General features: G+C 38.0%; 1 protein-coding gene across 5 annotated transcripts in view; it reads right to left on the reverse strand.

Annotated features, from left to right (window-relative positions):
* Positions 1 to 19,241: 19,241 nt before the first annotated feature.
* The window catches only part of SLC4A4 (solute carrier family 4 member 4), a 385,984-nt gene continuing 379,319 nt past the window's right edge, over positions 19,242 to 25,906 (reverse strand). For 2 of the 5 annotated variants that reach the window (XM_025386057.1, XM_025386053.1), the window contains exons 23-24: positions 24,237 to 24,316; positions 19,242 to 23,528 (exon numbers count right to left, since the gene is read on the reverse strand). In XM_025386057.1, the coding sequence (XP_025241842.1) occupies positions 24,273 to 24,316 (44 nt within the window). In that variant the 3' untranslated portion in view covers positions 19,242 to 23,528; positions 24,237 to 24,272. The remainder of the gene's footprint in view (positions 23,529 to 24,236; positions 24,317 to 25,906) is intronic. The other 3 variants (XM_025386055.1, XM_025386056.1, XM_025386054.1) reach the window with 2 other exon arrangements.

Below are 25,906 nucleotides of genomic sequence, written 5' to 3' on the forward strand. Positions count from 1 at the left end.
GCAGACAGGAGGTAGGACTAGATTGTAGCTCTGACTTGGATGGACAGAGCAGCCTGTGGAGGCTTGCGTTGTGATTTTTAGCTTCTGATCAACTGCAAGAACAAACCAGCAATCCCAAGAGGATCCACAGACACTCTGAAGGAAACAGACTGCTCCTGCAGGACCTGGGAGACACCCCAAATACTGTGTGCCCCAACATTGGAAGTGGGAAAGGGAGAGCCTCCTCTCCTGAACACACACCCTTACTGGAGAAACTGAAGGTCTTTATGTGGGAGAAGTTTCTGACCTTACCTGGAGCTGAGTCAATTTAGAGAGTCGAGTGAAGTACAGGGGTAGAGGAAGCAGCAGAAAGGCCTTGAGAGCTCCCTGGATCCCTAAGCAGGCCATTCCTGCCTGGGACCACAGAGATCCATTGGGTGGGTGACCAGAGAAGCAGGGGCAGAAAACACCACAAGGAGAAGGAAATCTCCAGCTGAACTTTGTAACAATTTGAATGGGGTGAGAAGCTTCCTGGCCAGAACTTGGGGGAGGATATGAATCTCGTGCGCAGACACCACAGGCAGGGGAAGAAATATGCCTTTTTATTTTGCCACTGGGAGGTGGGTAGCCTGGGGAAAGTTCTCAAGCCTGGCTCATTCACTGCCTAGAAACAGACTTTGGGGGTCAGGCGGGGCCAATGGGAGTGAGACTGGCCCTTTGGTTTGCGTGGGAGCTGGGGAGGCCTGTGACTGCCAGCTTTCCCTCACTTCCCTGACAACCTGCATGACTCAGCAGAGGCAACCATAATCCTCCTAGGCACACAGCTCCATTGATCTAGGAACCTCATCCGCATCCCCGACAGCAGCCACGGAAAGACCCATCCAGGAATAGTCTTAACTCAAACAGGACTACCCCTGCCCCCACCTGATGGTCCTTCCCTATCCATCTTGGTAGCTGAAGACAAGGGGCATATAATGTTGGGAGTTCTAGGGCCCCACACATTGCCAGTTCTTCTCCATACTACCACAGCTGATGCTCTCTAGAAAGCACCACTTCCAAGCAGGAGGTCAACCAGCACAATACAGAGCATTAAACCACGAAAGCTAAGAACCCTCATGGAGTCCATTGCACTCCCCCGCCACCTTCACCAGAACAGGCACTGGTATCCACAACTGAGAGACCCATAGACAGTTCACATCACAGGATTCTGTGCAGAAAACCCACAGTACCAGCCCAGAGCCAGGTATACTTGCTGGGTGGCTAGACTCACAAGAGAGACAACAATCACTGCAGTTTGGCTTGCAGTAAGCCACATCAGTAGGAAAATGGGGAGAGTACTACATCAAGGGAACATCCCATGGGACAAAAGAATCTGAACAACAGCCCTCAGCCCTAGACCTTCCCCTGAGAGAGCCTACCCAAATAAGAAGGAACCAGAAAACCAACTCTGGTCATATGACAAAATAAGGCTGTTTAACATCCCCCAAAAATCACAATAGTTCACCAGCAATGGATCCAAGACAAGAAGAAATCCCTGCTTTACCTGAGAAACAATTCAGGAGGTTAGTTATTAAGATAATCAGGGAGGCACAAAAGAAAGGTGAAGCCCAATGCAAGGAAATCCAAAAAACGATACAAGAAGTGAAGGGAGAAATATTCAATGAAATAGATAGCTTAAATAAAAAACAATAAAAAATTCAGGAAACATTGGACACACATTTTCTTAATCCAGTCTATCATTAACACAGACATGCAAAATGCTTTGGAAAGTCTCATCGAGAAAACTGAACAAGTAGAAGAAAGAAAGTCAGAGCTCGAAGACAAGGTCTTTGAAATAACCCAATCCAACAAAGACAAAGAAAAAAGAATAAAGAAATATGAACAAAGCCTCCAAGAAGTCTGAGACTATGTTAAACGACCAAACCTACGAATATTCGGTGTTCCTGAGGACGAAGAGAATTCTAAAACCTTGGAAAATACATTAGGGAAATAATTGAAGAAAACTTCTCCAGCCTTGCTAGACACCTAGAGATCCAAATACAATAGGCACAAAGAACACCCGAGAAATTCATCGCCAAAAGATCATCCCCTAGACACATAATCATTAGGTTATCCAGTTAAGATGAAGAAAAGAATCTTAAGTGCTGTGAGACAGAAACACCAGGTAAGCTATAGAGGAAAACCTATCAGATTAACAGCAGATTTCTCAGCAGAAATCCTACAAGCTAGAAGGGGTTGGGGCCCTATCTGCAGCCTCCTCAAGCAAAACAGTTATCAGTCAAGAATTTTGTATCCAGTAAAACTAATCATCATACGTGAAGGAAAGATACAGCCTTTTTCAGACAGACAAATTCTGAGAGAATTCACCACTGCCAAGCAACTACTACAAGAACTGCTAAAAGGAGCTCTAAATCTTGAAACAAATCCTGGAAACACATCAAAGCAGAACCTCTTTAAAGCATAAATCACACAGGACCTATAAACCAAAACTACAAGTTGAAAAGCAAAAACAAAAAAATCAAAATACACAGGCAACAAATAGCACAATGAGTGCAATGGTACCTCACATCTCAATACTAACATTAAATGTAAATGGCCTAAATGCTCCACTTAAGAGATACAGAACTGCAGAACATATAAAAACTGACCAATTATCTGCTGCCTTCAGAGACTCACCTAACACATAGGGATTCACATAAACTTAAAGGGGTGGAAAAAGCATGTCATGCAAATGGATACCAAAGGTGATCAGGGGTAGCTATTCTTTTTTTTTTTTTTTTTCCTATTTTAAAGTTATACTTTAAGTTCTAGGGTACATGTGCACAACGTGCAGGTTTGTTACATATGTATACATGTGCCATGTTGGTGTGCTGTACCCATTAACTCGACGTTTACATTAGGCATATCTCCGAATGCTATCCCTCCTCACTCACCCCACCCCATGACAGGCCCAGGTGTGTGATGTTCCCCTTCCTGTGTCCAAGTGTTCTCATTGTTCAATTCCCACCTATGAGTGAGAACATGTGGTGTTTGGTTTTCTGTCCTTGCGATAGTTTGCTTAGAATGATGGTTTCCAGTTTCATCCATGTCCCTACAAAGGACTCATCCCTTTTTAATGACTGCATAGTATTCCATGGTGTATATGTGCCACATTTTCTTAATCCAGTCTATCATTAATGGACATTTGGATTGGTTCCATGTCTTTGTTATTGTGAACAGTGCAACAATAAACATACATGTGCATGTGTCTTTATAGTAGCATGATTTATAATCCTTTGGGTATATACCCAGTAATGGGATGGCTGGGTCAAATGGTATTTCTAGTTCTAGATCCTTGAGGAATCGCCACACTGTCTTCCACAATGGTTGAACTAGTTTACAGTCCCACCAACAGTGTAAAAACATTCCTATTTCTCCACATCCTCTCCAGCACCTGTTGTTTCCTGACTTTATAATGATCGCCATTCTAAGTCGTGTGAGATGGTATCTCATTGTGATTTTGATTTGCATTTCTGTAATGACCAGTGATGATGAGCTTTTTTTCACATGTCTGTTGGCTGCATAAATGTCTTCTTTTGAGAAGTGTCTGTTCATATCCTTTGCACACTTTTTGATGGGGTTGTTTTTCTTTCTTGTAATACTGTTTAAGTTCGTTGTAGATTCTGGATATTAGCCCTTTGTCAGATGGGTAGATTGCAAAAAAAAAAAAAAAAAAAAAAAAAACAGACTAGGAAATTATTCTCTGGGGGCAGAATAGGAACCTAATCAAAAAAGTATAACCTGTCTTCCAGGGAGGAGACTTCTTGAAACATCTATCCAATGTTATTTCAGAGTTGCTTTGTCCCTCCATTATTTCCCTTTCTGAAAAAGAATACTTGTTGTGATTATTTTCTCTCTGTTCTATCATTGAATTTGGAACTTGTGGGTGGAAGAAAAGTCATTTTCTGTTTATATGTCTTTGAGAAAGAGAAATTACACTCAGACCTAATTTAGAAAAGACTACCAAAAAATCACTTACTTTCATCCTGACGTCATGCCTTGACTTTTGGATCTTTCTACTTTGGGGAGAGAAACAAATATATTTTGTGTGCAGAAAGGAGCAAATATTTGTGAATAAAATCAGGGACTATGCTAGATTTTTTGTATTATTCATCATTTGCTGTCTTACCCTGAGAGAGGATTATAAATCCCTCCCTGTTTACCTCAGCTTGGCTATGTAACTTGCTTTGAACAATGCAATATCCTCAAAAGTTTTAATAGGTATCAAAGGTTTTCTCATGTTCTAATTTCCCTCTGCCATGAATTCAGCTATATCCAGAAAGGGGAACTCCATCAACTTGGATCTTGTAGCAAAGATGATGGAGCAGAGTTTCAGTCCATTAACTAACTACAATGGACTTGCTGCATACATCAAGAACAGACCTCTGTTGTTATGAGCTTATGAAGTTTTGAAGTCTTCGTTACTTCAACATAATTTTGCCTGAGTTGATGGACAAGTCTTTGCTTCCTTTATTGTTGCTTTGCTGATCCCTTCTGAAAGATGTCCTTGAGCCCTGTTACACTTATATGGAGGGTAAGTTTCTACTATATTCTCACCTTCACCAAACAGATGCTTCAACTGCTAGTTGGGAATATGAGTCACTCTATTGTACTACAAAAATAAGCGCTAAAATATAGTGTTGGGGGAGTAAGGCTTGCCTTCTCATTTTCTCATGACATCACTGTGGTTAGTATTACCGTGTTGGGAATAGACCTGTGGAAGTCTAGTTCAGCAGGTTTCCACTTTGGCTTGGGATTAGAATGTATTCTTAGAGAACTACACAAGAAATTTTTTAAAAACCTACTTTAAGAGATTAAAAGAGATTAGATGTTTCTTCATCAGCATAACCTGTGCTTGTTTTGAACTGGAAAACTAGTTACTCTAATGATATCACAGAAACTCAAAAGGCTTGAATATCTAAGAGGATTTGAGGAAGCCTCTACTGTAAAGCTAATTCCCTCATTTATTGGTTTCTAAACTACCACTAAAAGTATGTGTTTATCATCTCAGTCTGATAACTATTTGTTCAGTACCTTGACTTGTGGTTGTAGTACAAAAAACTCAGACCATTTCCCCAGATAAGGAAAAGCAACAATAACCTTGATAGTCTGGGCAAATAGAGAGGGGGTTGGATGCCTGAAAAATCTGTTTTGTATAATATTTTCAAGTGAAAAATTTTATGTTCCAAAGCATAGTATTAAAATAGATGATTATGAATATGTAGCATAGCACAGTGGTCAAGAGTACAGATCCTAGGGTCAGAATGCTTGAGTCTGTTCTACTACTGATGAGCTATGTGACTGTTTTCAGTCAGGTTTCCAGGAAGCCAACTCGGAGGCAGAGATTTCCACAGAGGAGACTTATTGAAGAGTGCTCCAAAAATGCACCTTTACAAAAGTAATTTATATTGTCACATTGCCTCCCAAAGAGCACTCTCAACACTGGTGAGGGAGTAAGGAGAACAGAATTGAGTTGAAAGGAAAAGTTGAACCATGATGTAGTTGCTACAGAGCCTCAGCTGATCCCATGAGGAACTCTAGAGCAGGAATGGTCTTTTAGAGATGTCCTGGATTGAGGCAAGGGGAATTGGTATGGGTTGCTCCTGAAGGAGGGGAATAACTGTGGGTAAAGCTTTGGCCCACTGAAACTCCTGGGGAGGGACTCAACTGTGACTGTCAGCAGCCAATACACCTGGATCTGAAGGTGTTCTGGGAAGTGCCTAGCATTCCTTCAGGAGCACTACGGTTCCCTTGGGAAAGTTATTGAACCTGTCTGTCCTTCAGTCTCTTCATCTATAATATGGGAATAATAATAGTACCTCTCTTTTAAGGCTGTTGTGAAAAAAAATTAATATTTGTAAAGTATCTGGAACACTACCTACCACATAGTGTGGCTATATAAAGTGTTTGTTAAATAAATAATTATCCAGTAGAGGTTTTTAGAGAATATACTTTAACAAACAGAGGAATTTTTAATAGTTTCTTAAATGGTTCATGTGGATAAGTCACTCTGAAAGTACTTTTGAATGTTTGAAAGCAGTGAATTCTCAAGTAATTTAGTTCTCCAAGAAAATCTTAAGAAGAGTATTAATTTGCTTGGAAGTTGTTTCTTAATAATCATGTAGATATAAGAACTAGGCTTTATTCAAATTATTACATACTTTGAATTGCTGAAATATGAATTAAAAGAGTATAATTTTGGAGAGGTGCTATAGTAAATACTTTATGTGCATTTTCTAATTTCTCATTACAACCACTTTAAGAGATAGATCCTATACTGTTATTACCTCTATGTACAGAGGGGAAACTGAGACTCAGAAAGGTTTGCAAGGCCAGAATTCAAAGATGACTCTAAAGCCTTGATGCTTAGCCACTTCAGTATACTTCCTTCCATATAAGCAACCCACACATTCAGCTGTTCCAAATTTTTGAATATTTGTTTGATTTCTTAAGCATTGCACCCAAAGAAAATATGATCTTCTTTACTGTCCTTCACAAAGATTCATTAATAACCCAACAGCATTATATTGCATTTTTTATTGGAAGAGCCAAACTGCCCATGTCAGACAATAGATACTTACTCAGCACTTTTCTTTTTATTATTATTATTATACTTTAAGTTCTAGGATACATGTGCAGAACACGCAGATTTTTTACATAGGTATACATGTGCCATGGTGGTTTGATGCATCCATCAACCCATCATTTACATTAGGTATTTCTGTTAATGCAATCCCTACGCTAGCCCCCCAGCCCCTGAAAGGCCCTGGTGTGTGATGTTCCCCTCCCTGTGTCCATGTGTTCTCATTGTTCAGCTTGCATTTATGAATGAGAAGATGTGGTGTTTAGTTTTCCATTCCTGTGTAAGTTTGCTGAGAATGATGGTTTCCAGCTTTATCCGTGTCCCTGCAAAGGACATGAACTCATCCTTTTTAATGACTGCATAGTATTCCATGGTGTATCTATGCCACATTTTCTCTATCCAGTCTATCACTGATGGGCATTTGGATTGATCCCAAGTCTTTGCTATTGTGAACAGTGCTGCAATAAACACACGTGTGCATGTGTCTTTACAGTAGAATGATTTATAATCCTTTGGGTATATACCCAGTAATGGGATTGCTGGGTCAAATGGTATTGTGGGTTCTAGATCCTTGAGGAATCACCACACTGTCTTCCACAATGGTTGAACTAATTTACACTCCCACCAACAGTGTAAAAGCATTCCTATTTCTCCACATCCTCTCCAACATCTGTTGTTTCCTGACTTTTTAATAATCGCCATTCTAAGTGGCATGAAATGGTATCTTATTGTGGTCTTAATTTGCAATTTCTCTAACGACCAGTGATGATGAGCTTTTTTTCATGTGTTTGTTGGCTGCATAAATGTCTTCTTTTGAGAAGTGTCCATTCATATCCTTCGCCCACTTTTTGATGGGGTTGTTTGTTTTTTTCTTGTAAATTTCAGTTCCTTGTACATTCTGGATATTAGCACTTTGTCAGATGGATAGATTGCAAAAGTTTTCTCCTGTTCTTAGGTTGCCTGTTCACTCTGATGATAGTTTCTTTTGCTGTGCAGAAGCTCTTCTGTTTAATTAGATCCCATTCTTCAATTCTGGTTTTTGTTGCACTGCTTTTGGTGTTTTAGTTGTGAAGTCTTTACCCATGCCTATGTCCTGAATGGTATTGCCTAGGTTTTCTTCTAGGGTTTTTATAGTTTTAGATCTTACATTTAAGTGTTTAATCCACCTGGAGTTAATTTTTGTATAAGGTGTAAGGAAGGGATTAGGTTTCAGTTTTCTGCATGTGGCTAGCCAGTTTTACTGACACCATTTATTGAATAGGGAATCCTTTCCCCATTGCTTGTTTTGTCAGGTTTATCAAAAATCAGATGGTTGTAAATGTGTGGCATTATTTCCGAGGCTTCTCTTCTGTTCCATTGGCCTATGTATCTGTTTTGGTACCAGTACCATGATGTTTTGGTTACTGCAGCCTTGTAGTATGGTTTGAAGTCAGGTAGCATGATCCCTCCAGCTTTGTTCTTTTTGCTTAGGATTGTCTTGGCTATAAAGTTTGTTCTAATTCTGTGAAGAAAGTCAGTGGTAACTGGATGGGGATTTTCTAGTTTATTTTTATAGAGGTGTTTATAATATTCTCTGATGGTAGTTTGTATTTCTGTGAGATCAGTGGTGATATCCCCTTTATCATTTTTTATTGTGTCTATTTGATCCTTCTCTCTTTTCTTCTTCATGAGACTGGCTAGCAGTCTATCTATTTTGTTAATCTTTTCAAAAAAACAGTTCCTGGATTCATTGATTTTTTTGGCGGGTTTTTCGTGTCTCTATCTCCTTTAGCTCTGCTCTGATCTTAGTTATTTCTTGCCCTCTGCTAGCTTTTGAATTTGTTTGCTCTTGCTTTCTAGTTCTTTTAATTGTGATGTTAGGATGTCAATTTTAGATTTTTCCCTCTTTCTCCTGTGGGAATTTAGTGCTATAAATTTCCCTCTAAACACTGCTTTAGCTGTGTCCCAGAGATTCTTGTATGTTGTGTCTTGTTCTCATAGGTTTCAAATAACTTACTTATTTCTTCCTTCATTTCCTTATTTACTCAATAGTCATTCAGGAGCAGATTGTTCAGTTTCCAGTACTTGTGCGGTTTTCAGTGAGTTTTTTAATCCTGAGTTTTAATTTGAATGCAGTCTGAGAGACTGTTTGTTACTATTTCTGTCTTTTGTGTTTGCTGAGGAGTGTTTTACTTCCAATTATGTGGTCAATTTTAGAATAAGTGTGATGTGGTGCTGAGAAGAATGTATATTCTCTGGATTTGGGGTGGAGAGTGCTGTAGATGTCTATTAGGTCTGCTTGGTCCAGAGCTGAGTTCAAGTCCTGGATATCCTTGTTAATTTTCTGTTTCATTGATCTGTCTAATATTGACAGTGTGGTGTTCAAGTCTCCCACTATTATTTTGTGGAAGTCTAAGTCTCTTTGTAGGTCTCTAAGAATATGCGTTATGAATCTGGGTGCTCCTATATTGGGTGCATATATATTTAGGATAGTTAGCTCTTCTTGTTACATTGATCTCTTTACCATTATGCAATGCCCTTCTTTGTCTTTTTGGATCTTTGTTGGTTTAAAGTCTGTTTTATTGGAGACTGGGATTGCAACCCCTGCTTTTTTTTTTTTTCTTTCTATTCGCTTGGTAAATATTCCTCCATCCCTTTATTTTGAGCCTATATGTGTCTTTGCACGTGAGATGGGTCTCCTGAATACAGCCGACTAATGGGTCTTTACTGTTTATCCAATTTGCCAGTCTGTGTCTTTTAATTGGGGCATTTAGCTCATTTACATTTAAGGTTAATATTGTTATTTGTTAATTTGATCCTGTCATTATGATGCTAGCTGGTTATTTTGCCCATTATCTGATGCAGTTTCTGCATAGTGTCAATGGTCTTTACAATGTGGTATGTTTTTGCAACGGCTGGTACTATTTTTTTCTTTCTACATTTAGTGCTTCCTTCAGGAACTCTTTAAGGCAGGCCTGGTGGGGACAAAATCTGTCAGTATTTGCTTGTCTGTAAAGGATTTTATTTCTGCTTTGTGTATGAAGCTTAGTTTGGCTGCATATGAAATTCTGGGTTGAAAATTCCTTTCTTTAAGAATGTTGAATATTGTCCCCCACTGTCTTCTGGCTTGTAGGGTTTCTGCAGAGAGATTTGCTGTTAGTCTGATCGGCTTCCCTTTGTGGGTAACCCAACCTTTTTCTCTGGTTGCCCTTAACATTTTTTTCTTCATTTCAACCTTGGTGAATCTGACGATTATGTGTCTCGGGGTTGCTCTTCTCGAGGAATATCTTTGTGGTGTCCTCTGTATTTCCTGAATTTGAATGTTGGCCTGTCTTGCCACTGTGTGGAAGTTCTCCTGGATAGTATCCTGAAGAGTGTTTTCCAACTTGGTTCCATTCTCCCCGTCACTTTCAGGTACACCAATCAAACATGTGTTTGGTCTTTTCACATAGTCACATATTTCTTGGAGGCTTTGTTCATTTCTTTTCATTCTTATTTCCTCTAATCTTGTCTTCACACTATATTTCATTAAGTTAATCTTCAGTCTCTGATATCCTTTCTTCAGTTTGATCAATTCAGCTATTGATACTGATGTATGCCTCACGAATTTCTTGTGTTGTGTTTTTCAGCTCCATCAGGTCATTTGTGTTCCTCTCTAAACTGGTTATTTTAGTTAGCAAGTTCTCTAACTTTTTTTTCAAGGTTCTTAGCTTCCTTGCATTGGGTTAGAACATGCTCCTTTATCGCAGAGGAGTTTGTTATTACCCACCTTCAAAAGCCTACTTCTGTCAATTCATCAAAGTCATTCTCCATCCAGGTTTGTTCCCTTGCTGGCGAGGAGTTGTGATCCTTTGGAGAAGAGGTGTTCTTGTTTTTGGAATTTTCAGCCTTTTTGTGCTGGTTTTTCCTCATCCTCATGGATTTATCTACCTTTGGTCTTTGATGTTGGTGACCTTCAGATGGGGGTTTCTGTGTGGTCGTCCTTTTGTTGATGCTATTCCTTTCTGTTTGTTTGTTTTCCTTCTAACAGGTTCTTCTGCTGTAGGTATGTTGAAGCTTGCTGGAGGTCCACTCCAGACCCTGTTTACCTGGATATCACCAATGGAGTCTGCAGAACAGCAAAGATTGCTGCATGTTCCTTCCTCTGGAAGCTTCATCCCAGAGGGGTACCCTCCAGATGCCAGCTGGAGCTCTCCTGTATGAGATGTCTGTTGACCCATGCTGGGAGGTTTCTCCCAGTCAAGAGGCACAAGAGTAAGGGACCCACTTAAGGAGGCAGTCTGTCCCTTAGCAGAGCTTGAGCACTGTGCTGGGAGATCCACTGCTCTCTTCAGAGCTGGCAGGCGGGAACGTTTAAGTTTGCTGAAGCTGCACCCACAGCCACCCCTCCCCTGAGGTGCTCTGTCCCAGGGGGATGGGAGTTTTACCTATAAGCCCCTGACTGGGGATGTTGCCTTTCTTTCAGAGATGCCCTGCCCAGAGAGGAGGAATCTAGAGAGGCAGTCTGGCTACAGCAGCTTTGCCAAGCTGTGGTGGGCTTTGCCCAGTTTGAACTTCCTGGATGCTTTGTTTACAATGTAAGGAGAAAATCACCTACTCAAGCCTCAGTAATGATGGATACCTCTCCTCCCATCAAGCTTGAGCCTCCTAGTCCACTTCAGACTGCTGTTCTGGCAGCAAGAATTTCAGGTCAATGGATATCAGCTTGCTGAGCTCTATAGGGGTGGGATCTGCTGAGCCAGACCACTTGGCTGCCTGGTTTCAGCCCCCTTTCCTGGGGAGCAAATGGTTCTGTCTCACTGGCATTCCAGGCACCACTGAGGTATGAAAAAAAAAATCCTGCAGCTAGCTTGGTGTCTGCCCAAAAGGTTGCCTAGTTTTGTGTTTGAAACCCAGTGCCCTGGTAGCATAGGCACCCGAGGGAATCTCCTGGTCTGTGGGTTGTGAAGGCCATGGGAAAAGCATAGTATCTGGTGTGGAGTGCACCGTTGCTCATGGCACAGTCCTTCATGTCTTCTCTTGACTACAGAAGGGAGCTCCCCGACCCCTTGCACTTCCTGGATAAGGCAATGCCCCACCCTACTTCAGCTCACCCTCTGTGGGCTGCACCCATTGTCTAACCAGTTCCAATGAGATGAGCTGGGTACCTCAGCTGGAAATACAGAGATCACCTACCTTCTGCATTGATCTTGCTAGGAGCTACAGACTGGAGCTGTTCCTATTCAGCCATCTTACCGGCCACCGTACTCAGCACTTTTCTAATCATAGTATCTAATAGCAGTCTCACCCTTCAAAAAACTGATCCTTTGAAAACAGCTAATGTATTGTCACTAATCCACTAGTTCATAGTTTCTTGTAGTTCTGCCCAAAGTCAGCAATTGTCGGCCAGTTGAGTAACTTAATCATACTGCTAATGTTTAACTGATGTACCCCCTTGACAATTCCATTGCTAAATTCTAACGTTTGGAGTTTCCTGTGTAAGCTAAATTTTAACAAGGATGACCTAAGACACAAGGTCAGGTTAAATAAGGTAAAGAAGACAAAAAGCATTCCAGACACTGGAGAATGCTGGTTTTCAAAACAGAAAATATTATAGTGCTATTTCACCTTTCAACATGCATTTTTCCTATCCCGTCACACCAACTCCAATTTGTTCAGGTAGTGGACTAAGATCCCTAGGCTCAGGAATTAGACTCTAACCCCAGACTAGGTTCAGAAAATGCTAATCAAAATGCCATTAAACAGTGATTGATCCAAGTGTGGGCAGTTAATTCAAATCTGTCCAGTGAAACATAAAGGGAAGTCTTACAGGAAGAACTTCCCTTCCAATATAAAGGCAAAGCCTGGCTGGGAGAAAGCCCCTTACCTGTCTACTAGCTTCTTTGTGTTTTGATGTGATGACTGAAAATGCAACACCCATCTTGTGAACATGAATAAAACAACCAAGAGAATCACAGAGATGCCAGCCCTGACATCAACACATGGAACAAAAGCCAAAAGTGACTTAACCCCAGACTATTTGAGGCAAAGTTCAAAATTGTTATTTTTTCCAAACACATCACTGACTGATTTGGTGTCCTCATACTGCTCTTCATCTCTTCTCTCACTTCCACTTCCCAACATTCTCTCAGCTGCCTGTTACATTGTCAAGGATAATATCATTTGCATTCAATTCTCTAACATCTAAAACATTCTATGCCTTGTTTATAGATTCATTGTGAATGCTAAAACCAATAAATTGTGTTTCTGTTATTATAGCTATGTTAATATTATGGCTATGCTAATGTTCTAGTAGGATCAAGTAGTGGGTTATAATTACATATCCAGTACAATTATACCTGAGCCACTCAAAGGAGAATGTCAAGTTCAAAAAAGGTCTCTTTTCTTATCTGCACCATCAATAGCTCAACATTTAAGTTGACTATATATTTGGAGTATTTACTGCTCAAGTGGTATATATTTTTTATTTTTCCTGGAGTCTTTGATTGCGTTTGTTTTCTTTTTTGGAAAATAAACATATGCCTTCTTTACCATATCTTCAATATTTTACAGATTCTACCTCATTGTTGGAATCTAGCACATTCTTTTGCTGAAGTCTACTAACTACTATTGGTCTACTAAGTGATTTGGATTGGTTTCAAATATCTAGGCCACAAATTTCTTGTACAACTTTTTGTTTTTCTAGGAATTTTGAATTGCCTTTTTTTATAAAAAGGCCTTTATCATATATTCAAGCTTTCAGCCATTTATCCATTCTATAGAGGTGCTTTTTAAAAATGTTCTTTCCCAAGACTTCTGTTCTCCTAATTTTGTTTGTTTGTTTTTTGAGATGGAGTCTTGTTTTGTCACCCAGGCTGGAGTGCGGTGGCACAATCTTGGCTCACTGCAACCTCCACCTCCTGGATTCAAGCGATTCTCCTGCCTCAGCCTCCCCAGTAGCTGGGATTACAGGCACATGCCGCCACACCCTGCTAATTGTTTTTTTGTAGAGATGGGGGTTTCATCATGTTGGCTAGGCTAGTCTTGAACCCCTGGCCTCAGGTGATCTGCCCACCTCAGCTTCCCAAAGTGTTCAGATTACAAGCGTGAGCCACCACATCCGACCCTAATTTAGTTTTGATTGCTTGTTCACTAGGCCTGATGAACAGTGATTATTCTGGACTTTATCATTCAACAAGGTTGAATCATTATTTTCTGTGACGCTTACTCATGTCTCAGTTAAATCCTTCATTGTGAGGTACATCCTGAAGTAATTTCCTAAGAAGAGTTGAATAGAAGATGAACATTTGGCATTTGAAGATTTCTACACTTTTTATACTTTATTTTACCGTATATTTGACTGATAAGTTAGTTGGTTCTAGAATTTTAGGTTTAAATAATCTTCTAAAATTTTGAAGACATTATACTAGTATCTTCTTGTAAACAATTTTGCTGTTGCAAAGACTGTTACCACCTTGGTTCTGATTTCTCTGTAGGTAGCCTTTTTTTCTGGGCAATTTTGAGATACTTTTAATCCCATGTTCTGAAACATTTTTATTTTTGGTCATTAAAATTCAACGTTATGAGTATATATTTTTAATTATTTGTTGTTCTGGGCACTCAGATTTATATCTGAAGATATATATCTCCTTTCATCACTGAGAAATGTTCTTTATTATTTTACAGAAAATGTCTTACCCTTCACTTTCCCTGAACTCTCCCTATGGGAATCCTATCAGCTGAAAATTGGTCCTCCTGGATTGATACCCTATACTTTTTCTTATATATAGTTTTCCCTTCTTTTTCAAAAAAACTTCGATTTTATGTTTTGGGACATTGCGTAAACTTTATCTTCCAACTATTATTTAATTTAAAAAATTTGGAATTGTATTTGTAATTTTCAAGTGTTCTTTTTCATTTTGTTATTGTTCATTTTTAAATCATCCTGTTCTGAGTGTGTATAGGTAAGCTTTTCTCAAATACAAATTAGAATGATTTTAAAAGTTATCTGCCACTCTCTGAGATATTTGTTTTCATAGAATTTATATTTTCTATTAATCTCAGTCTTTCTCTGTAATGCCTAAAGGATTTCTTCAAGTGTTTTGTGATTCTTATTGTCCTATCTACACATTTTACATTTTAGAACTTGAGACAAATATTTGACAGGGAGCTTTATGTCTGCAGGAGAGTCTTGTTGATTCTTACACCTTGCCTAGTTATACAGAAAGGTAATGAGTCATTAATGTCAGAATGAGGAGAGCTTTTTAAAAGGGGTTCCTAATTTCTCCCAAGGCAATTGGTTCAATCATCTTAGAGAAGAACCCTCTGATATTTTACGTAAGATAAGAAACTGGCATTAGGTTGATTGGCAAGCAGAGGTGGGAGAGGGAGTTCTATATACAGTAGTTCCCCCATTTGTGGTTTTGCTTTTTGCAGTTTGAGTTGCCCACATTCAACTGCAGTGCAAAAATATTAAAAATTCCAGAAATAAACAATTCGTAAGCTTTAAATGGCATGCCATTTTCAGTAGTGTGATGAAACTCTGTGTTATCCTGCTGCATCTTGCCTGGGATGTGAATATTCTCTTTATCCAGTGTTTCCACACTGGCTATGCCACCAACTTTTTACTCATTTAGTAGCCGCCTGGATTATCAGATTGACTGTTGCAGTATTGCAGTGCTTGTGTTCCAGCAACCCTTACTTTACTTAGTAATGGCCCCAAAGTGCAAGTCTAGTGATGGTGAATTCTTATAATTGTTTCATTTTTGTTGTTGTTAATCTCTTACTGTGCCTAACCTATAAACTTTATCATAGGTATGTATCTATAGGAACAGCCATAGTGTATGTAGGATTCGGTACTATCCACTGTTTCAGGCATCCACTGCATGTCTTGAAATGTATTCCCTAAGGATGGGGGGGATTACTATACACATCTACTGTTGACATCCATTCTCAGCCAGCCCCACTTCCCATCCCATCTTCAGTACTGCCTGCAATGTCTGAGTCCAAGGCTTCATGAGATTCTCTTGGCCATCCATCTATGGCCTTTACTGTGGCTTACTTTGCATGTGTTCTAGTCCATAGGTGGCTTCATCACTCAAACTTGCATTTGCCTTTCATCATTCTGAACTTTGTGGGAGTCTCTGGTTCACCTGTGCCCTCTTCCATAATGTTTTTATTAAGAATCGTTGTAATAGAGTCTTCAAAAGGGAGGTCTTGGCTCACCAATTTGTATAGAGATTATTTTTGTATTTAAAAAAAATATCTTGGAGGCAGGATAGGAAGTATGTATTTTTCTCTCAACATGAAAACCTGGAGGCATGGGCATCAGTGGAAAGGGTATTTCACAATCCAGGTAGTAGATGATGGACATCTAGACCAATGTAGTGGTCATGAAGATATGTATAACAAGTTGATGATTTTGATCTGCTAAGGAGGTAGAACAGCACTCATGGTTCATTGAAGGAGTGAAATAAGAGGTGAGAATTAAGAATGACATTCAGGTGCCTGAACTAAGCTACTTCCTGGCAGATGGCATTCTTTGTGACATAGGGAACTTGAGAGATATGCTTCAGTGGGGTAGATGGGCAAGTTTTGATTTGGATAAGTTAACACATGTCATTTAAATCCAAGTGTTCTGGAATGAGTTGAACATCTAAGTCAAAAGTTCAGGAGATCTGAACTGAAAGTGCAGATTTTGTAGTTATCAGCATATGGATGCTATTTGAAGACACATAGGTGGCTTCAAATGGGTACCATTGCTGTGACAGAACAAGAGGAGTAAGAGTCATGCCTTGGGCAGAAACCTGGAAGAATACAAGTATGAAACAGACAAGAGGAAGGGGAGCTCACAAAAGCACCTAAGAAGAAAGAGAAAGAGACAAAGGATTAAACACCGACAATTTGTTTGAGGAAGAAATAAAAAGGTGTGACAAATTCTAAGAAGATTTAGGCATAAATATATGAGAAAATCCAGGAGACAGAAGTGTCCAGAAGCTCTGCTGCCCATCTGATGCACCCTCCTGGCAAAGCCTAACTCTGGATCAATCCCACTATCATCCCTCATTTGGATTATTGCAATGGTTTCCATTGGTCAGTCTGCCTCAGTCCAGCACCTCTCCAATCTATTCCTTATTTGGGGCAAATCCAATGAGCTGTTTCTCTTCCAAAAACCCTTAACAGATTGCCACTGCCCTTTAATGTCAGGCCAAACTCTGAGCTGCAGGAAGGGTACCATGGTGTCAAACATTGCTGAGATGTACACTATCTCCAGGAAACACATCATGGACCTTGTTTTCTCAGAAACTATCATCTCTGAAAAGCCGCATTCAGACCTTCCCTGGTCAGACCACAAGCTCCTAACTGGCCAATGTGTTCAGTCGGATATGCTGGTACTTAGTCTCCACAAAAATATACTGTTCCTTGAACTTTCCACATTCTCTTTATCCTTCAGCCCCTTCTGTCTTAACTGCCATGGTGTTTCCTCTGCCTAGGCCAATCTTCTCACTGTCTACCTGCCTTCTTCCACACATGCTTCAGGTCTCCACTCAGCTATCCCTCCAAGGTCCACCCAGTATCCATTAGTCAGGTTTATTCTCCCATTTCCCCATCCTTTTACAACACTTATTGTAATTCATAATACTGTATTTACAATTTTTAAGTTTATTTATTATATATCTCCTCTTCTAAAACACACAATTCATTAGGGCAGGGATTATATCTTTTTTTTTTTTTTTTTTCTCATTGCTTTAACTAAACAAAGAGTCTGGCACACAGATGTCCCATTATTATTAAATTAGTAATAGAACAAATGAATGGCAATTATCTGCCTGCACCATTTTGTCTTACAGCTTCCAGGTTTGAAATGTCTTCAACCACTTTAATTCCACTTCAGACTATTTGTCTGGCAAACACTTGCTCAAAAAAAAAAAAAAAAAAAAAAAAAAAAAAAAAAAAAAAACCTGACAGATTGCTTTGAGACTTCCTGACAATTTGGCCTCTTATTCCCACAAAGAATTGTTAACTTCCTCATTTGGACATCCCTGGTACCCAGCACATACTTCTATTATAGTGCTTATAAATTGTTATTGCACTACTTTGACTACACGTCTTTCTTTTTCATTTGATGGTTACTTGAAATTAAGAATCATGTCTTAGTTTTGGTTCTTCAGCAACTACCTCATTCAATGTTTATCAAGGATGAATGAACAAAAATCAAATATAGATTAATATCTTCTTGACCCTAAATCATTATTCAGACCACTAATTACAATTTATTTTTACCTTTAAGATATTTAATCAGGTTAATAATTTAATCAGTGGATTTCAGTCAATATAAAAGACCAGTTGTGGTGTCCTGCCTCTGAACTAAATAACCCAATTCTTAAGTATTTGAATATATTTTATACAGTTTTTAAATATCTTCTTTCTTCCTGTCAAGACTAAGCTATTCTTGCTACATCAATTCTCTTATCAATAATTTTCTCTGTTGTTTCTAATTTCCTCCATTTAAAGAAATCTATAGATGACTGAGCTTGTTAACATTTTGAATTAAATGAGCATAAATATATTCTGAATGAGGATTTGAGATCTAAGGTGCTCAAGCTGTCATGCTTAGACCTTGAGAAAGAAGATTTGGTATCTCAGAGGGTTTTGTGTTCTACCTCCTAGTTCTCAGAGGGGAAAGGTAGGCTACATAGCATAATGAAGAGTTGGTAAAAATGCAAAAACATATGCAAAAGTATAATTTTTGTCATAATATACTAAATATAATTTGATCTAATTTCTTGACTTTTATCGTTACGCATGATAATATTATTTAATGAATCTTCTGTGTGTGTATGCTGAAGATACAAATTCTCCCGTATTAGAATCTATTCTGTGTGTGGCTTCTGCTCCTGCTTTCGGCTCAATGATAAAATCCAAATCCCATTCCCTAGCCCCCATTATCACCACCACTATCAGTCCCCTCATACTCAGAGCGATTATCTCCGTTAAGTTTTCAGATTGAAAGACTGAGCCAATGTCACCGCCTCATTATTTTTGTTTTTACGTCACCTTTTACTGCAACCAGAAGTTCTCTTCCATCCTATTATTTGGTACCCACCCCCCAACCCAACACCACCACTCTCTGATTATAATTTTGGACTGAAGCTACCTAGAGAATTTTAAATATTACACAAAACCTTGGACAGACCCAGCAAAAGTGTATATAATGTATCTTCTGTTAAAAGTCATTCTAGGATTTCATTCATTTGAACAATTATTTTTGAATAAGTACTTATTATGCTTAGCAGTTTTTTTGTTTTGTTTTGAGAATTAATTTACTGTATACCACATCCTGAATTCAAGAAAGTGGTATTTTATATTTCACTAACTTTATAAAAGAAGACAATACTATCTTCTCAAAAAAAAAATTCCTATCGCTCTTAGTTGGACCTATTTTTTCTTGCTTTGATTCTTTGCATAATAACATTTCATTAATACTTAGATAATTCTTATAAGCTTTTTAAAAAAATATAATTTGGACACTAATTTTATCCTCCTGCCTAGAGTAACTAAAGCAACGTGGGGACAGGGACTCTGACTTGCTCATCTTTGTATTCCCTGCATCACCCAAAGAAGTAAAATAATAGGCATTGAACAATTATTTGAGGCATTGAACAGAAACACTTGACACTCATAAATGCATAAAGTTACTTTATTTTAAGTATACATATAATTTTGAAAAATATAAATGCTAAAATATCTCATCTTCTTCATCTCTTAATTCCATAAAAGTCACAATAGAAAGCTTCATAAAACTGTAAAATACTATGTTATAGGAATTTTAGGATTTATATTGGAAAAAGTTATTAGTAATATATTGAAATGTTTTCTGTTCTTTATCATTTTGTTCCACCATGTTGATCTACTTCATTTAAAATAAAAAGATGCATCATTTCTCTCTCCAAAGTTAATAAAGACTTAAGAGAATAAAAATAAGAATATCTGAAAGTGCGTATTGATTCTGAAAAGTAATGTGTACGAATATGTACCAGCCATGAAAATGGCTAAAAAGAGGCAACTATTCACTCTTTTCACATTGTAGGACTGGGACAAAGTTACTTCTGGCTCTAAAAGTTTCACTGGATGACTTTAGCCCTGAGTTGCTATATTTGCCTAGGAAACAGAATTCTTGCTTTTTATACGTACCCATAGAGCACAATGAAATGAGCCAGGAAATTGGACATATCTAAATCTCTGGTCAAAACACAACTTGACTGGTTAGCATATTACAAAACTTTTTTAAAATTTTAGGCTGCAATGAAGCTCAATGAAATCTGAAAACTCATGGCCTTTCAGATAGTGAAGTGCTACAAAATATCACTTGATTGTACCCAGCCACTTAGTGCCACTGGGCTTCATGCTCATGCTGTGAAGAGCAGATGTGAAATATCATGAAATATAAATCAGAAAATCTCAGGTTCCTGCACCAAAATCATTAAGTAGTATGAAAAGGATTGAAGAAGGCTTTGTCCCATCCCTGAACAATGTCAACCTCTGTAATACAACTCAAATTATTTCATTTTGTTTTTAAAATATAGTCAGCAGTCAATACATTTCAAGTACTTTAACACAGTTAAAAAAGGAACCAAAAAACTCGGAAGACAATCATTCTCTATTAAACACCAGTATATAGTTGATAAAAGATTTACTCTGTATGGGTTGGTGCATGAGCATAAAATACACGCAAACTGAATTACAGACAGCAGACAACTGTTTTTCCTCCTCTCTTGGAGGTGGAAGGCTGAGGAGAGAGGTTTTTGTTTTCCTACTTCTTAAGTCAGTTAAGTCCTCTCCCCAGCCCCACTCCTCAACCTTGATTGGGAGAAGAGGCAGGGACATTACTGCCCCTGGCACACAAAACAATTAGAATTCCAAGTATTCATTTCACACAGTAGAGAAGATGACTTTTATCAAGGAAAACAGTGTGTCCAAGATATTTTTCTCCCAAAAACAAAACCAGACGCATTTTTGCTCTTTTGATAAGGCAGACGCTTGACTTAGTCATCTCTTTTCTTCCAACAGTGTTTCTGCAACCACAGCCAGGACTTTCTGGTTAACAACTCTAAGCGGACTTTGTCTTTGTCTTTTGCATCCTTTATCTCCGTAAGTCACATTATGGAGAAAAGGGAGAAACACTTATAAAAAAATGTACTGTTGTAATTTGTGTCCAGTTTGCATAGAAACAAAACCACCACCAAATCTGGTTCATTCTTAGGCAATGGGTAAATTTAGCTAAGATACGGATAATTTGGTGTTCCTAGGTAAAGCTCAGGTTTTGCTTGTTAGTTTGGTTAACTACTTCTGTTCCTTTGAAAGTAATGACATTTTTAAACACTTCCCTGGGTTCTCAGAATATTGAAAGGATTTGATATTAACTGTTTATTTAGCAAATGTAAGGTACTATTCTGTGTTCATGTCATAAATATCAATATGGATCATAAACAGAGGTACACATAGGTTTCACCTCTACTCACAGGCTGACAAGATGAGTTTAGTTGCTTCAGGAATTCTTTGATAGGTATAGAGACGGGCATGAACCACAGATACTTGATTCATGATCAGAAAAAAAATGTTTTAGCTAGAGCTTTTATAAAAGTAAACTTTGTTTAACTTAACAAGATCACAGGTTAAGCTGAAACTATACATGGTTTTTAAACAATTTATTGATGCTTCCGTGAGTAAAGAAAAAGGGAAAGTCTTCTTATACTGGTTTATATTAGGGTAATAGAAAGCTACATAATACAGAATAATCATTTTAAGGATAGCCCTAAATACAAATATGAAGCCAGAATTTGGCAGGTGAGGTTTCAACACAATAACAAATAATTCGCCACTATTATTTTAATGAAAAAATTGTGGTCATTATTGTCTAATTTGTATAAATTAAAAGTTTTAGGAGTATCAGGTACTGTAAAAGTAACAACTAACTCAGGATAATAACATTTTTGTAATCAAAATTACAAGGAGACAGAATAATAATTTAAGTAACATAACAATGAGTGGGAATCAATAAGTGCATATTATCAAACCAAAAAATGTGGTTTCATTCTGCTTCCAGTATAACCCTCAACAACTGGTTATAGTTAGGACATATCACAGTTGTGGTTATATGAATCCAAAATTATAATTTTAACATTTAAAATGTTTTTTAATATACATTCACAATATGTAATGTATCATATTAAAAACAACCTTTAAATACCATGTTGAATTTGGTTAATAAATGTCTAATTTCAGTGTGGTACTTTGAAATATACATACATATAATATGTACACTAATATGTTCTAAAAGTCCCACTTACAAAGAATAATTGCCTTTGCATCCTGAAAAAAGTGCATGAGAGTACCGTTACACTGTACTCTGCAGCTCTGTAATCCCATTACATTTTATAGACATGTAAATGGGCTATTAATACTCCTATGAATTTTATATTGCATGTATGAGCTATTATATCAATTATAATGACTGATATCTGGGAAATAAACTATATTTGCTCTCATTTTCATATGGACAGACTTCTTGGACCCTTAATGGATTTTTTCATATGTGGTTTGGGTTTTATGAAAACTGGCACAAGAGACTCAATGACTTTGCCCTCTGCCTACCGTCACTCTTTTGCTTTCTAACATTGCACATATATGCACCAACCATGGCACAGAGCACATACACAAACACACAAATATTTCAAAATGAGAAAATGTCTAACAATACTGCATAGGACATTGACGTGGTCATACAATCAGCATCTGCACCCAGATGCTACTATTATCAGAACGTTGGTTCTTCTCATGACATAGGAGTTTGTCTCTTCTCCCTCAATCTCCTTCATAGAACAGTTAAGTTTCTTTTAAAGAAAGGGAAAAATTGATGCTTAGAAACATGGTGCTTTTAATCTGATCTTGCCTTCTGGCTTACCCTAGAGATTGTGTATTTGTGTGTGTATGTATGTGTAAAAATCACATTATATACAATACAATTTTTACAGAAAGCCTGGCAGCTACAAATAAGAGGTAGAACTACTCAAAACTATGTTTCCTGCTGCAGGAAAAAATTCATTTTCTTTACAGTAATTAAAAAAAAGTTTTAAAAATTGACAAAAAATAAGTTGCAGGTTAGGCCCCATAATTTAAACAACAAAATCTAGGAAGAAAAATATTCTTCAATATACTCAACAGATAAGTTCATTAAAGGGTTAAAAAAAGTTGCATAGGAAAAAAGGGACATTCCAGCACTTGCTACAATGATGGCAATGGTTTCTCTATAGGGAGTAAAGTACCTTCAGGTTTCTCTTCTTTTGATAACTCTAAGATTAGGGTTTACAAGCAAGAGCAAGTTAAAATAGCAGCACTTTTTCCAGTCCCGGAGAGCTCTATAAATGAGAAGGGACTCTGTCTGGAGGTCAAGGTTTGTTCTACCAGACAAAGACAAGCCAGTAAGCACAGCCCCAAAGCTAAAGTTTGAAGTTCCTTCAATATTTTCATGTTATAAAATCCTTAATACTTGCATCCTCTGCTTAATAGAGGCAAAGGGCAGGGTCTTGTGTGTGTCTGTGTCTTGAGTGACAGAAGAATTTGGTTATCAGAGGACACATCTGAAAGTTTAAGAACAAAAGGGGTATTCCTCAGATGCTGTTTTTAAGGAATGGTGCACTATTGTCTTGATTGTATCTATGCAAGAGAGAAGCAGAGAGAGCGCTGTATTATTTGGTCTGTGACCAAAAACTGAGACAAAATAAAAGTTTAAAAATAAACAAACAGCCAAACAAAAACCAACGACATTAACAACAAATGTCAGTTTTAAGAAAGACGAACAGGTTACAATGTAGTTTCTGTTCCCTTGCTCCTCCAGAAATAATCATTGTCTTCAGGCTCAAGTTCTATTCTAATTTGAGGCACAACTTTTACTGGAGTTCTAGGAGGACTAGAGGAAAAGGAAAAAAAAAAAGTAGTAAGTAAATCACATTTCCTTCATCATCTGTCAAATGTTTATGCATTGTACAGAAGTCAAGTATGTCCTTCCTTGTTCTCTTTTAATACTTATATTCTCTTTGTGTATTTAAAACAAACACTTTAAATGGGATGAAGGTTATCAGTAGAGTCAAGAAATTCAAGTAAAAAAATTTCATAAGATCTCATACCTAGAATAAAACAATAAAAACAACAAACACAAAAGGAAAAGAGGTACTACCATGTGGGTAATGCTGTCAGAAATTAAAGGACAAAAAGACTGACATAATAAAAATATTCAGAGATTTCAGAAAATCAAGTAGAACCTGAAATCTCTGGAACTTTGTGAAGAGGGAAAGAAACCACTGGAGAAGAACTGTCAGAAAGTGCCAGTTACACCCCTTCAAATCAGGGATGATACTGAAATTAAAAGAGCTAATGTTGATCCTGGGTTGTAACTTAATGATACTGAAAGATTCCCTTATTTGTAAGAGTAAATAGGTCTCTTAGAATGCTTTCTACTAGTAAAAGCTGGAGCAAGTTTTGGTCACTGGGTAATTTATTTAAGAGAAATCATACAGAGGAAGGAGAACAAGAAGTTATGTCAATAACCCACCATTAACTACATTTCTGTGGGGCAATTATTCCACAGAACAACATAAAATACTGGGCTGTCCTTTACCTTGGCATACCGAGTGACTGAAGGAAAGGAATTTTATCAGCATGATGTGTGGCGTTCAAGGAATGTTGGTGATCTTTCTCCTATAAAATAAAAATTTTAAAAAACATAAATAGTAGGTCTATGGTGAAGTATAAAACAAAAATCTTCACAAAATTGATGCATCTTCCATAACTGTTAAGAGTAAAAAGACAAGTTTAGGTATTTCAATAAAAAATGTATTAAGCTAAGACTAGTGTGATGAAGACAAAATCACTTCGTTTCCTTTACGTTAGGTTTTCTTGGATGGATCACTGCTGTCTTGTCAGTGAGAAGAATAAAAAGCAAATCATTTTTAGAGGGTGACAACATTCTCAATGTCTAAGGCTTGCTTTTGGATTTCCTTCCATCTTCAGCATTCCTAAGTTTGCCTGCTGTTGTTCATAAGGAAAAAAAAAAGATTTTCTTTGAGGTACTTACTCATCCTGCAACACTACTTCTATCAGTTTTGTTCTTTCATCATGGGTTATAAAGATAAACATGACATTAGGAAACATTTCAGGCAAAATGCTCAAGTGTATTTTGTTTAAGTAAACTTCTAATATCATATCAACTTGCAATTTATCCTTTAAAAGGGGTTTTGAGAGGATGAAGGGCAACTGGCACATAAACTTTTTCCATGAGCCTCAAATTCTGGCTAGTGATTTTTTAAAAATAGCTTTTACATTTATTTATAAGGGGCTATACCAGGGTAGGATGCCAACAGAAGACATACATGTTAAGCACATGTGTGTCACAGTGTGCTTTTGCTATTAATGCTCCACAGATAAAAAATGAAGTTGGAACATGGCTTGAGGAGCTTAAATTAAAAAAGAAATTCATAACCAAACCCCATTAAGTTAGCAGAAATTAGCCTCGGTTACAAGTTAGAGGTTACAAACTGGACACCAAAGGTAAGACTGCTTTAGTTCTTGGTTCTTTAAATCCAGGCTGGTAGCCAGCCTCCAAGATGGCTCTCAGCGATCCCTGTCTCCTGATATTTATGAATTTGTGTAATTCCTTCCCAGTGTTAACAGTGTGGGGCTGCATAACCATCAGAACATGACAGAAGTAATGGTCTGTTACTTCTGAGATTCAGTTATAAAAGACTGCAGCTTCTGTCTTGGTTTCTCTTTTATCACTGGCTCTGAGGGAGGCCATGTCATGGGCAGTCCTACAGAGATACCCACAGGTAAAGAAACAAACGTCATGCCAAGGGCCCCATGAGTGTGCTTTTGGAAGCAGATCCCCAGCTCCAACCAAGTCCTCAGAGACTAAAATATTTAATGGGAACCTCAGTGGGTGGATACCTATGCTGTCAAGAATATCTGTTATAGAGATGTGCAGAAGAGAAAACAAAACCTGGTCTGTTCTAGAATTCATGTGTTTCCTTATAGCCTTAGCACAAATGACTTCATTTTGCTTTGGTTTGGTCTTTTGGGGCCTAGTGCATGAGCTTAGTTCAAAACAATGGCCTCCCAGAATTTTATTTAAAAAGATTCCCCCTTTTTAACCAAATTCACTTCCTCTTGCCTAGAGACCATCAATCTTCAGATGATCATGCAACAAAGGTTCCAGCCAGTTCCAGGTGAAGACACCGCCCTGGCCATCAAGAAGCTACTCTGCCTTCATTAGACTAAGAGCAGGGTGAGAGT

Source organism: Theropithecus gelada, chromosome 5 (assembly GCF_003255815.1).
Source record: "Theropithecus gelada isolate Dixy chromosome 5, Tgel_1.0, whole genome shotgun sequence".
NCBI classification, from domain to species: Eukaryota; Metazoa; Chordata; class Mammalia; order Primates; family Cercopithecidae; genus Theropithecus; species Theropithecus gelada.